The 16,922-nt window shown below is 35.2% G+C and overlaps 1 protein-coding gene across 2 annotated transcripts; it reads right to left on the reverse strand.

The window, feature by feature from the left end:
* Positions 1-12,521: 12,521 nt before the first annotated feature.
* On the reverse strand, positions 12,522-16,647 carry PPDPFL (pancreatic progenitor cell differentiation and proliferation factor like). Of its 2 annotated transcripts, none has more exons than XM_039333707.1 (5): positions 16,429-16,647; positions 15,293-15,383; positions 14,343-14,435; positions 14,048-14,147; positions 12,522-13,326 (listed from the first exon to the last, which is right to left on the reverse strand). In XM_039333707.1, the coding sequence occupies exons 2-5, from the start codon at positions 15,345-15,347 to the stop codon at positions 13,323-13,325; spliced, it is 252 nt and encodes an 83-aa protein (XP_039189641.1). In that variant the 5' UTR covers positions 15,348-15,383; positions 16,429-16,647; the 3' UTR covers positions 12,522-13,322. The 2 variants fall into 2 exon arrangements, with proteins under 2 accessions (XP_039189641.1, XP_039189640.1); XM_039333706.1 differs by having other exon boundaries at positions 12,522-13,741; positions 16,429-16,643.
* Positions 16,648-16,922: the final 275 nt, after the last annotated feature.

Consider the following 16,922-nt stretch of genomic DNA (forward strand, 5'->3'; position numbering starts at 1 on the left):
AAATCCTGCATAGATGTGTCTACCTGGGTACTAGGGGCTGAGCTTAACTGCATGAACAGCTTATATAATGAAAACCAATCATGGAAGCATGCGGTAGTAAAATAACAAAGTAGAGTGTGTCTCAGTTTCACATATCTTATTTTTTGCTGATGTAAGTTCACAAATTACCCACAGTTTTTACACTGTTTATTATTAAGGATTTAAGCTGCCCACAGTCACTTGACATCAAGATGGGCTGCATATAAATTTAATAAATAAATAAAATGTAATGGTTGAATTATTTTATATTATTGTATTGTATTTATTATTACGGAGTTCCAAATAGTATCTCTTCATTCTTTCTAAATTTCTCCAAGTTGGATAAAATAAAGTATTCAGATAGGAATGTGACTGCAACTTTCTTTTCTAGTGGTTATTTTATTAGCATGATGCAAGGGTTTGATAGTTCACCCATCTTAGAATTATGCTAATGAAATGAAAGCTTCTGGGATAGGAAAAGTGAAAAGCAGTTTACATATGGCTAAAGGCTGATATAAGTCTACATGTGTGAGGGAAATCAGGAGAATAAGAAGAATTAGAACAAGGAGCTCCATTATCAAATCCAGAAGACAGAAAACAAAGCACTTTGGTCTTGATGCCATGAAAACTATACAGAGAAAGATGTAGCATTTAAACAGGTCTGGATGCCACAGGATGCTATGCTCAAGTCAGAAAGCATTCCTTTAGGATTTTTTTCCCCGGCTCTGGAGTGATATGCTAGATCAAACTGCAACAAAATCTGCTCACTGTCAGTCCTGATGTAGAATGAGAAGTTTCTTACTTACAAGGACATACAGTAGTCAATCAGAATTCGGAATGTGAAAAGCATGAACCAAGAACAATTTAAAAGTGTCAAGGCAAAAATGAAAGGTACTGAATTGGATGTTGTAGGATTAAGTAAATTTAAATGGATCAGAATAGGCTATTTTTACTTAGATGGTTAAATTATGTCTTATATAGGGCATTAAGCCATATAAAGGAATGGAGTGGCAATAATATTCAAAAAGGATACCAATCTTCTATAACACATCGTAGATATAATAGGATAACACACCAAGGAATTTTATTACAAATTATGAAAATTGCCAAATGAAACATGAACATGAACAAAGGACACAGCATTTTTAATAGCCAATTATAATGCAAAACCTTCAAGAGATATAGGAACTTGAAATCACACAAGAATATGATAACACAATATTAATATAACAATAGAGGATTATAAACAAAATTGTGTTTCTTTTAACAACTACTTAAAACAACACAAACTTAGACTCCGTACATGGATATCACCAGATGAAGAATATCAGGTTCAGTTTAAATATATAGAAGGAAATATAATATGGAAATTGAAATCTATCCAAACAGGATTATTCCAGCTGCTGATGGATCAACCATTATTGGTGGATTGGTGAATTATAAAACACATAAGTTAAACCTGAAAACTAAAAAAAATGACATGTCAACAGAATATAACTTGAAAAACATACGGTTAAAAATAAAGAAATACATGTAAGAAGGAGTTTTAATATGCTTGACTTTTGCAAAAATGAATTTAGGTTTTGTGGAACAAGTAAGTGTTATAATAAAACTGAAGTAGAAAATAATATTCCTAAAAGTTCAAAGAGAAAAAAGCTCAAGTTGGTTTCAGAATGAGCAATTATATTCAGGGAAGGTTGGAAGATGAATGCCAGGGCAACAGGAAGATTGTATGACTTCTGGATCCAGATTCGAACATCAAATCTGAAAGGATAAGGAAAGGTATCTTTCATATCAATAAAGGGAAGAATATAACAAAAAAAGGAAAGAAAGATCCTTTAAGAAAGCCCAAGAAATCATTTAAAAAGTTACAGATAAGGTAGGAATGTTGAAGAGTAATCATGAAAAAGATCTGATAAACATAAATGAAAAGAAGAGACCTACTAGTGGTAAGAGACATTCTTCTTCCTAGATTTTCAAAATTATAAAAAATATTTTTAATCAGTATAAATGTTCCACATATAAAAGAGTTGATTAACATACAGATTAGTAATTGTAGCTCAAATATAGGTAGATTAAATTCTGGATAACTTTGAAAATACATGTTAATTTTGCTGCTTACCTGATTATACCCATTATCTGATAAAGATGTTTAGTCTTTCTTATAAATTCCTAGAATATCTTAAAGTCGTGTAGATATTGACAGTAAATAAATTTAATCTGCCGTCTACATTTCAAGCACACAGGTATGCTTTCATCTCATCTCCAATGTCCAGTTGCCTCTGTTTAATGGCTAAGAAATTTTATTGTCTATCAAACAGGAAGGCATTTCTAATTTCATTCTGGAAAATCATTTTATTAGAGCTGCTTTTTATGTTCACAACTGGCCTCCTTTTTGACTTTTTTGACCACACCTTGGAGACAGCCCTGGAGGCCTTCATGAAAATGAACAGTTATAATCTGGAAGTGGCTTCACAATTCAATTTTAAGAAACTGCCACTTCCTTCAGAGCCTGAATGAACTCCAATTTTTCATTCACCATAAAATAACAACTCCTTTGAGGCATACTTATATGCCTTGACTTAAAACAGTTCATTTAGTGACCGTTCAAAGTTACAACATCACTGAAAAAAGTGACTTATGACCATTTTTCACACTTACGACCATTGCAGCATCCTCATGGTCACACGATCAAAAAATTCAGATGCTTGGCAGCTGAACTCATATTTATGACGATTGAGGTGTCCCGGGGTCATGTGATCCCCTTTTGCAACCTTTTTACAAGCAAAGTCAATGGGAAAACCAGTTTGACTTAACAACCGTGTTACTAATTTACCAACTGCAGGGATTCACCTAACAACTGTGGCAAGAAAAATTGTAAAATGGAGTAAAACTCACTTAACAAATGTTTCACTTAGCAACAGAAATTTTGGGCTCAATTGTAAGTTGGGGATTACCTGTATTAACTCAAAAAATATGAATTAAGCAAACATTTTTGACTTATTCAAATAGTCATATGCACATTTTCATAACAGTGATGACAACAAACAGGAAGTAATTCATAATAAATCAGAAAAAATATTTCAATATAACATTTATTTTACTGCACTTTGCATGATGCTGCTCATCCCAAAGGAACAGTGGGTTGTTTGTGTAGAAATGAATTTCAGAAGAAGAAAAAAACAAAGAAAGAAAAGCAAGAAAAGCTATTTATCAAGAGGCAAAAACCGTTAGTAATACATTGCAAGGCTAATTCTGTTAAATAGAAGCAGAGGGCAGAGAGAATGCACTGCAACCAAGATGGAAATGATGCAGTCAAGCAAGCAAGCTCATAACAGCAAAGGAGGGAGGGAGGGAGGGAAGGAAGGAAAGATCTCATATACTATTGCTACACTTCTGTACTAAATGGGGATTGTTATGAAGTCCACTGAGCCCAGATAATGACTATTAATAACCTTGGTGTTCTAAGTAAAAATTGGCAAAAGTGAAAGTGAAATTAATTCCATGCTGAATCAGGAACTGTGTCTCCGCTTATGCCTTTTAGCTTCTTTCCCGTGACATGCTTACTATAGCCAAGAGAACCAACTATATTAGGACTTTATTGTTATATAAACAGGTGTCTAGATTTTGATAACTCTATGCCTCTTTACTTATTACTTTCTTTACTTATCTTTACTTAAGATCCTTTCTACTCTTTACTTATAGCATAAGATACTTTCCACTCTAGTTGCTTGAAGATGAGGGAGGGGTTACAACCTGAAGGTTTTATGAAAAACGAAACAGGCATGTTAACCCTGTACCAAATTGTTTATAAAGAGTGGACTGAATAAAAGGGGAGTGAGAAACTAAGTGGGAAGATTTCTTTTAAAAATTTCTGTGCAGACGACAGGAAGAAAAATCACCTTACTTTGAAGGAAGAGTCTGAAAGGAGAAATATTTTCCTTTAATTAAAAAAAATGATGGATTTCCACACTTATATTGGTGATAGAGACAAAGGTTCTCCTCATTCTTGCAGATGATTCTGAAAATGATTACATGGTAAATAAGCATGGAATTGCTATTGTTGCCCTTTAAATAAGCTCCCTCACTGGCCATCTTCTATAAAAGAAAAAAGTGTCTCATCTTCTCATCCAATTCTTTGAGGCCATCAAAAAATCATGTCTTTTTTTGTGAAGAGCAAAGTGTTTCCTCAGGTTGGGCAGGATTGAGATCAGTACTAGCTTAAAAAGAATTGAGAACATCTCTTTTTCATTTTTGTAGAACAGATTTTCTGTACAGCTGAATAAATAGGACAATATGAGAAAAGCATTGAGAGAAACTATTCCCCAATTTGTTACAAGGTTTTTCCTTTTGGATTTGCTTTTCCTTGCATTTTTTTAATCATTTTAGTCATGTAGCTTAGGAATTAAAATGAAGAAGATCTGAATCATGTATCTAAATAACTTTTTAATAAGCATTTTTTTTGAAAGGAAACCTTATTTTTGAAGGGAATTTGTTAGCTGAATTCTTTAAAATTAACAGAGAAAATCTCTGTTCAGAAATTATTCAAGTCTACACCAGAACAACACTGACTGTCAAGCTGAGCAAGGTTAAGACATTGAGTAACAGGTGAGTAGACATGCATTATTTCACAGCCAGAGTGGATCAGCTTAATAGTTTTTAAATGTAATGAAAAATTTACTAGCCATATTTGAAGAAACTCTTGATGCTGCATATAGCAGAGTCAAGAAAAATGAACACAGTACTTAATCTGCAGGCACTTTGCCAAAATGCATACAGTGATGTGCATCATTTCTATATGGTACATATATGCATATATTTGAATAACATAATTGTGTGTCAGCCCTGCTTCTCCCTTAAATAACAGTTTGGGAAAGATCTATCCAACTCTTCCCACATTCATGTATGAGTCTATAGGACAGAAATATCATCTTTATTGGATTCTATGCTATTGGGTATGAATATGATGAAGGCAAAATATGGAAGTCATGCTGCGTAGCAAATTTCATTTGCATGACATAAAATAAATAAAATTAACTTTTGACCTCCAGGTGTTACTTCAGCAAGAATGTAAGCAACATATGGAGAATTAAAGGTTGACATGCTTGATATATAAACACTTACAATTAGCAAGTTGCATTTTATAGGGAAAGTCAACATGGAATTGTTCTATGCTTATCAAAGACTCCCAGTTTAGGTTTCGAACTACTAAACAAATAAATGGGAACTACATTTATCAGCCTGATTTAAATGTGCATTGAAACGAATGAAATTTACTCAAGTGGATTAGACCTCTCATATGAAAAACAGCAGTAAACAATTTTCTGATACCCAGGGCCTTTACATATTTTTCTAATCTATATTTGTTCTGGTGCTCAGAAAGAATGCTGTACAACACACTTTATTAAAAACAAAAATAAAAGTGAAAATGCTATAGGCATTCTACTTCCTCAGTGAATTATACTGAGTAAGCACTATTGTCAATATTATGTTTATATGGTTAGGGGGAAAAATTGCAGTTCAACCATTATTTAGTTTCATAAGCTGAATCTTATTTAAAGTACAAAATGTAAAGACGCATGGTATATACATCTAGAAATTCAAAAATAGTAATTAAAAATAATAATTACAATCTCAAATGATATTATTGCTTGTTTTAAGCATATTTCTATTTCATAAAGCTATACTTACCTCCACCAAAAAACACTGTTTGAGAGACATAACAAATAGTTTACACAAGCTATACCCACATGATAAATCCTACAGGGAAGAAGCAGAATAACAAATATTGATCCTCTTAAAAGCATCATAAAACTGCCCAAAGACATTACCAAGCAGCTATAGCTTAATTGTAGAAACCTAAAGCTAAAATTTTAAATGCATCCAATATTAAACAATAACGGCAACAACAGAATTGCAAGAAATAACACAAACTGCTATGCTTGGTAATTTTTTTTTCTTTGTCCCTGCAGCACTTATGAGGGATTCTGTAACCTGCTCTATGCAGTAGCACTGCTTTGGTATACAAAAATAGGCAACATTACATCATTGTGCAATGCAGCTGTGATTTTCTGAGAAAGATAAAGGCTGAGCTCTTCTCCTGGGGACTACGTGGACAACTCTTTCAAAAAGATTTTAGTAATAATATGACAATCATTTGTCATTGTTCCCCCCCCCCCCGGCAGTCTAGCCTATGAACATGCATACAGTCTTTGATGATGAATATTAGTCACTTTATTCATTTCCCTAAATGGAAAATGACTGACCTTGTCAATGCCATTAAAATAAAGTTGAAATATTATGTATGGTTCATATCAATTCACATTGCTAAAGAGAAGGGTGCAAATTGATGCTGCTTTTGCTCTCAGTGCTGCTGTATTTTCAGATTTTCTTTTCTGCCCAAGTTCCTAGAAGTCATTGATGATACAAAACCATTCTAGCTGCAGCACCATGTTTATTATAGCACACGTTTTTTTATGAGCCAGAGATCACTTCCTTAGTTGAATACAATAATTCAATGTTAATTATTTTTTTTTAAATTATAGGGTTGTTTTTCTTCAGTAAAGCCATATTGTAAAAAGAAACACTGCAAAAGTCATGAACAGCACAGCCAAATAATTGAATCTTAGCTTCTTAAATACAATTAAAACATGATTTTTATACACAGGTTAAGCATTGTAATATTAGTTCTTCTTGCTTTGTACTACACGATGAACTTCAATAAAAATCATCTCCAGCATTGTTTTAACTGTAGCAAACAATCCATTTTTACAGAGATTAGTAGCACATTAGTATGCAGTGTAACTCCATATGTACAAGGAGATAATGATTTAACATCGTATTTTCTGACTTTTGGAGGCATGCTGCCTAATTATTTGAGAAGTTACTTGAGATAAATTGTCAGTTAATCCAGTTGTTTAAATTGAAAATTCAATTAAATTGACTTACATATGTATTAAAAATGATGTTTATTCTATTTATTGCAAATTCCTCTATGTTACTTCAATCATAGGATTCAAAGAACTTGCAACATAATATGGAATACATTAAATCAAAATTCATCAAACAGCAATAATTACAATAAATACTAACATCTTTGCCACCACCAGCACCATCATCAGTCATCCTTATATCATGAAACAGTCTCTCTCTCTCTCTCTCTCTTTGTTTTTCCTTGGGTCGAACAGCAGGAGCATGACCTCAGTTGTTTCTATCAGGGAATATTATCTGGTGGGACATAGAAAGCAGACCTTGTCCTCTGGAACACCATTAGCCCTGAAATTCAGATAATATTTCATAGATCCTTAAAAACATGCCTGCGCCCATGTTCTCCCTAGCGTGGTAATTGGCAAGTTAATGGGATTGGTAAAGATGAATATTTATTTATAGTGATAGTTGGCCTTTGCTGACATTATATATTTATTACTGTTGTTATTGGTTATTTTTAGTGAGTTTTCATTCTATGTATCTACCCAGAATTACTGTTAGAAAATATATCACCATATATATTGATTGAAACAAGTAAACAAATAACGTATCAGGCAGCCAGATACATCTTTGTTCAGGTATATTTTTCATTTTCATCTCAGTTCCCAAAAGCAGATTTAAAAAAATATTCTGGAATACATCGAGGAAACTGTTTTTATTTCTGGTGAGAAGGCAATACCATAGGGTAGAAGCACCTGAAGAAAAAACTTGTGTTCAGATCTAACTTCATATCTTAGACAGAGCAGGGACTCTTACTAAATACTCTCCAAAGATATGCTTTGAGTGAACAGATTCTACCATGTGTAGCCTTAAAGGTGATGACAAAATGCTTTGAATTGTGCCTGGAAATAAATAATCAATGCATCTCCTACAATATTAAACTTATATAATAACTGGGTTGTCACAATAAATAAAATAAATAAAAGTTTAAATGCAGGATACAATTTGGGTCAGTTTTGTCAGCCAGAGGTTTGGTCTTCCAAGCTTTCATGCTGGAGCCCATCTTCAGGAACTTCCCTCTAGCAGAGTGTGTGCTGTTCTGTATATGGTATTTATAGTGCCTGTTGTATGTGGCTTTTTAGATGTAGATTGGAGTTTGTTGATGGCTGACTTTTAAATCATTAGCTGTTTTTTTTGTTTCTATTGCCCTGCCCTCACCTTCTAAGTACTTGATAGGCTGGTGGTAAATTAGCAGTCCTGTTGATTGATGAGGGGTCTGTTTCCCAGGCTTCAATCACTTCCCCTGCTGTTTTTGTGCCTGCTTGTCCAAAAATCTTAGTAGCTGCAAAATTAAATGTGTGTCCTTGTTCATTGCAATGTGAGGCTACCAATGAGTCCAGATCTCCTCATCTGACCACTCGCAATCAGGTAGTTACTTTCCTCCCCATCTGTCCTAGTTACAGGGGCAGTCCATGCAGAGGATTTGGTAGATTACATTGGAAGTATCTTCCACCTCCAAGCGATCTTTACAATTCATAATTTGTCCTTGTATGGTAGCCTCTGGGCGGTGTGTGATGCCCACTTGCATATCTCAGAAGCTGCATTCTACAACTTCTGAAATGTTTTGATGTATGGTAGGATGTGCCATGTGATTGCTCTTTTGCCTTATTTCTCCCCATGTTGTGAAGACACCTTGCAACAAATGATTGTGGGTACCCATTCTGCTTGAATTGTTCATGTAGGTACCTGCTCTCCAACTGTTTGGCTTGCTGGGTACTACAGTGGGTTCTCACTCTGCCATATAGTGTTCTGATGCAGTTTGTGTAGCAGTGGGTGGTTGTTGTTGAAACTCAGAATGCATGGAATGTTGGTGGTCTCGCGATGAACTGTGGTTTCTAGGCTTCCATCCTTTTGTCTGTTGACAAGTACATCTAAAAATGGTAATTGCCCAGCTGATTCTTCCTCCATTGTGATCTTTATATACATGTCGATTTAATTGAATATCTAGTTTTGCACTAATACAGTTTCTTGGTGGTATTCAAGAGCATCCCCATGGAGGTTGCATAACAGTAATGAGGCAAAAGGCAGAATGACTATTGCCAAAATTTTCTACTCCAGGTATGATCACAATTGATACACCAGAGACAACTGAGTGAAAGTTCTGTTGGCTATGGTTTCCATCTACTGTTCACACAGGAAACAGGAGTCTATGAACAGAAGGGGAGCCTTCATTTAATGAGCCCGACAACCAGCAACTCAGTAAGCAAAACCGAACTGTGCTTATAATCTTTTGGTTTCCTTTGCTTTACAGATTTGTGAAAATTGGTAATAAAATTACTTTTTCATCACAGTCATAACTGTGACTTTAAGTCAGTTGACTTAAAGATCCAAAGTTACTTTACCTACCTAAGATTATACAATTTTTATCTGCTCGTAAGAGTTTCACATTAAAAAAATGACTTTGATATAGGTTTATAAGTGTATTTAATTAGGGCCTGCTTTCTACATCCCAATTGATATTCCCTGGTATAAAAAACTCAGTGCATTCAATAATTTATGTTGGAAAAATATGTATATGTATATATGTATATATATGTATGTATATGTATATGTATGTGTATGTGTATATATATATATATATATATATATATATATATATATATATATATATATATATATATATATGTTTTCTGAGGTTTTCGCGGGTATTTGTATATAGGTCTTTGGTTGTTCGGGTTTTCTCCCGCGTAAAATTGGAAGTGTCTTGGCAACGTTTCGACGAAGTCACATTCGTCATCTTCAGGCTGGTGTTTTTAGCTTCTTGCTTTGAGCAGCAATGTGTGGTTTTAGCTGTTTCTTCCTTTTAACTGCCAGTGAGGGTATGAACTGATTGGATGGGAGCTTGGCTGTGTTCTGATTGGGTGGAGGTGTGTTCTGAATGGTTAGGGGCTTGGCTGTGCTCTGATTGGGGGAGGTTCTGGGGGCTCAGGTTAGTCTGAGTTGCTAAGTTTAGGGAGTCGTTTGTCAATAAGGGCAGGTTTCCAAATGGTGGTAGGCGGGAGGTATCATCTCGCTTGTTCATGCTGTGTGGGCGTTTTTCTATCTCGATGGGATTATTCTGTTATTAAAATGTTTTGGCAAGTTCTGGTTTTGTCCTGTGGCTTTAAGGTGTTGGACCAGGGAAGATGTTGGTTCCTCTTTTTTGACTGAGTTCTTATGTTCTTCAATGCGTGCACTTATTCTTCTGTTGGTTTGTCCGATGTATGTGGTGGGACAAGTGGTGCATGGGATTTCGTATACTCCTTGATTTTCTAATTCAATTTTATCTTTGGGGTTTCTAAGGATGGTGGATATTTTTCTGTTTGTGCAGAATGCTGTTTTGATGTTGTGTTTATGGAGGATCTTACTGATTCTGTCTGTGGTGCCTTTTATGTATGGGAGGAGGGCTTTGCCGTTTTCTTGTTCTTTGTCTTGGATTTTAGTGGGGGTTTCTTTTTGGATTAGGTTTGTAATCTTATTTCTATGGAATCCATTGGATGTTAGTACATTGGTGAGAGTGTGTAGTTCGGGTTTTAGGTGTTGTTCGTCAGCTAAGCGTTTTGTTCTGGAGAACAAAACAAAACATCTCCAGAACAAAATGCTTAGCTGACGAACAACACCTAAAACCCGAACTACACACTCTCACCAATGTACTAACATCCAATGGATTCCATAGAAATAAGATTACAAACCTAATCCAAAAAGAAACCCCCACTAAAATCCAAGACAAAGAACAAGAAAACGGCAAAGCCCTCCTCCCATACATAAAAGGCACCACAGACAGAATCAGTAAGATCCTCCATAAACACAACATCAAAACAGCATTCTGCACAAACAGAAAAATATCCACCATCCTTAGAAACCCCAAAGATAAAATTGAATTAGAAAATCAAGGAGTATACGAAATCCCATGCACCACTTGTCCCACCATATACATCGGACAAACCAACAGAAGAATAAGTGCACGCATTGAAGAACATAAGAACTCAGTCAAAAAAGAGGAACCAACATCTTCCCTGGTCCAACACCTTAAAGCCACAGGACACGAAATTGACTTTAAAAATACCAGAACCATTGCCAAAAGTGAACATTTTAATAACAGAATAATCAGAGAAGCCATCGAGATAGAAAAACGCCCACACAGCATGAACAAGCGAGATGATACCTCCCGCCTACCAGCCATTTGGAAACCTGCCCTTATTGACAAACGACTCCCTAACCCCAAAATCTTAAACCCCTCTGCAACTCAGACTAACCTGAGCACAACCAAACAGAACACTCCCCCAGCCAATCAGAGCACAGCCAAGCCCCTAACCATTCAGAACACACCTCCACCCAATCAGAACACAGCCAAGCTCCCATCCAATCAGTTCATACCCTCACTGGCAGTTAAAAGGAAGAAACAGCTAAAAACCACACATTGCTGCTCAAAGCAAGAAGCTAAAAACACCAGCCTGAAGATGACGAATGTGACTTCGTCGAAACGTTGCCAAGACACTTCCAATTTTACGCGGGAGAAAACCCGAACCAAAGACCTATATATATATATATATATATATATATATATATATATATATATATATATACACACACACACACACACATACACACACACACATATATATGTATGTATACATGTGTGTGTATATACATATACATATTTGTTTTCTGAGGTTTTCGCGGTTGCTTGTATGTAGGTCTTTGGTTATTCGGGTTTTCTCCCGCGTCAAATTGGAAGTATCTTGGTGACATTTCGACGAAGTCCCATTCGTCATCTTCAGCCTGGTGTTTTCGGCTTCTTGCTCCTAGAAGCAAGCTTCTTGCTCCTAGAAAACACCAGCCTGAAGATGATGAATGGGACTTCGTTGAAACGTCGCCAAGACACTTCCAATTTGACGTGGGACAAAACCCGAATAACCAAAGACCTACACATATACATATGCATATACTCTCTCTACATTCTATTTTCATTATTTTTTCAGTGACAATATCTTTCTACAACTTATATTTATTTCAGTTTTAAAGTAAAGGACATAAAATTAGGGATGCATATTTTTATGATTTCAAAACAGCTTAACTTTTTATCATTTATGTTTGTACTGTCATTCTAATTTGTCAACTATAATGTTGACTAAGCTATAAAAAAAACTGAAATGTCCCAATGGATAAGTCATTCAAAATGAAGCATAGTTCTTGGGCTTTTTTTCCCTTTAGCCTGCAAGGTGACCTTTCCTAAACTGAGGCTTTGACTACAAATCAGGAGAACTGTGGTCTGGTTCTACAGAAGATCAACAACTAATTGCAAACTAATGCTTAAAGCTGGCAAAGATACAGTGTCTATGAATACACATTGTCAATAATGTATTATTTCTCAGGAAAATTTTCATCTGGCATTGGACACTATGTACAGATCTATCAGGGCAAAGAAAAAGCATTTACTAGATTTGTGTACACAAAATTGCCTACAGCTTCACTTCACTGCCACAGCGTTCTAGAGATATTTAATGCAAATCTTGTTCAAAAGAAATAACCAGAAGACATGTTTATCAATTTTTATTAATACAAAATTTCATAAAAAAACAAGTTATATACATTAACACATCACTTGGCAATATTATAAATAGGCTTCTATGTACAAAGTTGAACAGACGGCAAAAAGATAATACCCAAAGGAAGCAGACTTTAAGGATAGGCTTATTGGGTGTTTATATTTTATTGTGCTATATTTATCTTTTTCCACTAGAGGGATGTGTGTGGTGCGTGTGTGTGTGTGTGTGTGTGTGTGTGTGTGTTAAAGTATTATGCATCCAGGTATGCAGTCAGCAATGATGCATCCAGGTAAATTACACTTTGACAAAGCAAGCATATTAAAACTTGAAGTTACTATTCATACTACAGAACTTTGGGTAAAATAAAAGGATGACAAAGGAACATTAGAAACTTCATCAATATATTAAAAATTCAATTTAGAATATTCAGTACTCACAGATTTCCTTATGTGATACAAATATATATTCCTTAGTGTAAGTAAATAAAATATACAACTCTTACAAAGCAGAATGCTGTATTATTATTATTTCTGTGCTTTAAAACAGAATGATATACATCAAAAATAAAAATCAATCCAGAGTTCTTAAATTATCTCTGATTTGAAGAGATAATATCAATATTACACTACTTGATGTCAAAGCAGTAATATACAATAGTAACACAACTATGGAAGAAAGCTCCAATGAAAACAGTAGAATTAGAACCAGACAAGGAATTTAATACTGAGCATGTTCCATTTTTGTTTTTTAATTGAGTCTTCCATAAATAATGCCTTATCCAGTTTTCTTCTAGCTGTTGATAAATAAGAGAAATTTGTATTTGGCATTTGAGTAAATTATTCATGAAGTAGAAAGTTACCATAGTTAACGTTCCAATCTACAGCTTTTCAATTTAGTGAAGGATATCCCAAACAATCACATATGCCATATCCCACTAGACTTTGCACTTGCATTTTCTTTTATGAAGCACAAAAATTATTATGAAATATAGAACACCTGTTCATTATCAAGAATTCTTGCAGCAGACACTGAAAAGATGGTTGCTTGATGAATAAGCTCTGATTAAATCCTTGATAATTTGTATTTCTTCTACAACTGAATTCTCAAGCAGTTCATTTTCTTCACAGATGTGAATTCATTTCAAGAGATGACTGTCTATAATGTCCCAGCAGGAACTTTCAGCTTGATATCCCAATCAGCTGTTAGTACTATCAAGACAGAAATTATGATTTATGACCAAGATTAGTGTAATGAATTACTGCCAAGCTTTCAGGAGAAACTAATGCAACTGTTTAGGAAACATGGCAAAAGGAATAATAACAAAGTCTACCTTTGCCCAGAATAAGCAGATTTAAGCTCTATTTTAAGCTCTATTCTGGATTGAGCACTTCTATATAAACTACAGTTATAGTTAGCATCAGAATGAACCTCAAGTAGCACATTAGCTTCAGACTAAATTCTAAAGAATATTAATTCAAATAAATTGTGTATTCCAGGAGAGAAACAGTTCTTACCTGCTGGCTGATAAGGTTTTTCTGCCTATATTTGGAGGTGTTGGCTCACAATGAAAAAAGCTTTTTATCCACCAGCATTTTTCAAATATTTCAGGTAGACCTATAATGCAAAATATCCATTGTATGATAAAGCTTCAAAGCAAAAATAAAACGATTACTTTTAATGAAGTAGCAATATTAGAGAAAGATCAAGCTTAAATTTCACTGAAAACATATAGAGATTAAGTGTATAAAAGACAGTGGAATATTTTTTCATGCTTTTTCTGGACTAAAAACTTTGATAAAGATTCAATACCGTGGTGATTTTTTTCCTGGTCTGAGAATGGCATGGGATCACAACAGCCAGATGAACTGCTTGAAGAAACACTGGACTCAGAATTCAATCGTGCTATATGTGAAAATAGAAATATTACATTCTATTTCAGAAAATGGGGAGCATTTTGTATTTATTATTAAAAAGTAAACTAGTGTTTAACTAGTTTTCCTTGAAATCCAACATTTTATGTATTTTTGTACAAAACCTGAAGTAGCTTTGATAATAGATGATCAGATAACATGTATACTATGCCCATTTTACAAATCAGATTGTAATCCTATCTGAAGAGTGTAGCCATTTTATGTACGAAGGCTAGATCATATGATTGTCAACTAAGAATGAAAGAAGAACAGTTCTTTCACATTTTTAAATAAATAGAATGCAAATCTGATATTTATTTTGTTCAGTTTTGCATAACTCAAGAAATAAAGGCCAGGTGACCTAACCAACATCAGGATGGACAGACTGTTTGTCAATAACACACTCACTAATTGGAGTTAGTACTATAATTGTTCATATTCCTTTCTCATGTTTGCTTATTGGCCTTTGTGACTAACAGGGAGCTGCTAGCTTATTTTTATTCATGAACATATAACATTAGTACCTTATCAATTAATAGTGCTCTAAGTCACTGACTTTCATTAGGTTCAAGTGCACAAATTTATCATAATCATAGTCTGTGATAAGACTAGATCACATCCAAAGATTGTACATCAAAGACATGAGATGCAATCAGTAGAAAATTATTCACAAGTTGAATTAAGGAAGAGACTGAAGAAGTTCCTGGTTGTTGCTAGGCTAGTTAAGAAAGTGAAGCATCAAATTATGTTGCAATGTAAATACTATACAGGCCTGTCTAATTTATATAGAAACAAATCAGTTTTAAGATCATGTCAATCTTGAGGACAGAAAACATCTAAAATACTCACTTCTGTAGTACTGGTTCTTGGCTAAAAGGCAGCCAGCTGAAGGCACAGTTGCCATTGTTATGTTGTTGCAGAGTAACAAATTGCCAGGGCCCTTCAGGATGAAAGAAAATGGGAAAGCTCTATATTACTTTTCCACAGCCTATGGATAGGAGATTATATTACCTATTTGCATAACAATACATACCTGGGTTTTGTAGAGGGAATATATTTAAGACACCACATATGTGAATATATTTGATTTATACCTTGGCTTTTTCATGCCCAAAGCTTTAAGATTTATTCTTGTTGCATAAAAATAAACCCATCCAATTTTTTTCTACTTCTATAAAAATGTAAGATGGGGACAGCAACTTGATACCCTCCTACTATTTTTCACTATAATTCCCACAATCCCTTACCACTGATCCCTGCTAGCTGTCCTCCTCAACTTGTCTTTGCAGCAAATAAACACACTTGCAATTGAAAGAATTCTTTGAAGTTTCACAAAAGATGTGAATAGTTTACAGCAGTGTTCCTCAACCTGGTTGGGAATTTTTGGGAATTAAAGTCCATGCATCTTCAAGTTGCAAAAGTTGAGAAACACTGATTTAGAGGATTTGTCTGTCTCAGTTCTTCTATCTCTTCTGACTGAAACAGTCTACTAGCTTTCATCTCTTTTTCCAGTATCTGAAGATGATCAGAAGTGCAGGCTGAGACTATACTTCCAGAATCCAAAGTATGCTACATGTGCTGCTAACAGATTACCTCTTTGAACAAGCAGTGATTTCTTCGCTGAGAGACCATTCTGTGTACGAATCAAGTCTTACTCCCACTTACATATTCAGGATATGTGCTTAAAATTCCTCAAAAGCCTTAAGAAACTAAAGGCCAAGCAGCTTTTATAACTTTCTTTTCTTACTGCACAATACATAAGGAGCCGTGTTTCTCATTAACTAGTCCCAACACGCAACTCACGTCCAGTCTCTGTGAAATCTCTGCAGAAGAACTTTCTAGCCTCCCCACTTCTTTTAAACAAACAAACAAAAAGTAACATATAAAGTCGCTTGCTTAAGTTACTTCAGGAAAGAATGTATCGTAATCGAAAGTGTGGATTTGCATTCCTAGCATCCCAAAAACATAAACAGAGCTCTGATTACCTATTACCGTCTGTCACCGCGGTGTCCTGGAACACCTTTTCGCTTTCTTCGGGCAACCAAAGGAGGATCCTACCAAACCCGCGTACGTCCCGGAAGAACAATAAAGGTCAGTCGCAAAAGCGTAGCAAGAACGCAGCCCGTCCGAGTTTACCAAAGAACCGTTCACAAGTGCACCGTTTAACTTCCCACACCAGACTCCAGGACTGGCTTTATATAGAAGAACGAGAGGCATTGAAACTTGATCAGGCATCTGAAAGGGGTGGGGTGAACGAAGCCTCCTCGTCTCTGGAGATTTTCTTTTGCTCAATAGGGTAAAGTTTGCTCCCTTGTTCCTCCCCCCGCCGTGCTGGACTACCTGATTGTATGATGACAAGGGCAACAACAACAAACATAGGCCACTCTTTGCACACGCGCTAGGCGATTGACTCGTTGGAGAAGAGCACATGCCCTTGGGTCGGGAAATGTTTGGCAATTTCGGGAGAACTGACGAAACG

Source organism: Crotalus tigris, unplaced genomic scaffold (genome assembly GCF_016545835.1).
Source record: "Crotalus tigris isolate CLP2741 ecotype Arizona unplaced genomic scaffold, ASM1654583v1 scf7180000024506.7606697, whole genome shotgun sequence".
In the NCBI taxonomy this organism is placed as follows: domain Eukaryota; kingdom Metazoa; phylum Chordata; class Lepidosauria; order Squamata; family Viperidae; genus Crotalus; species Crotalus tigris.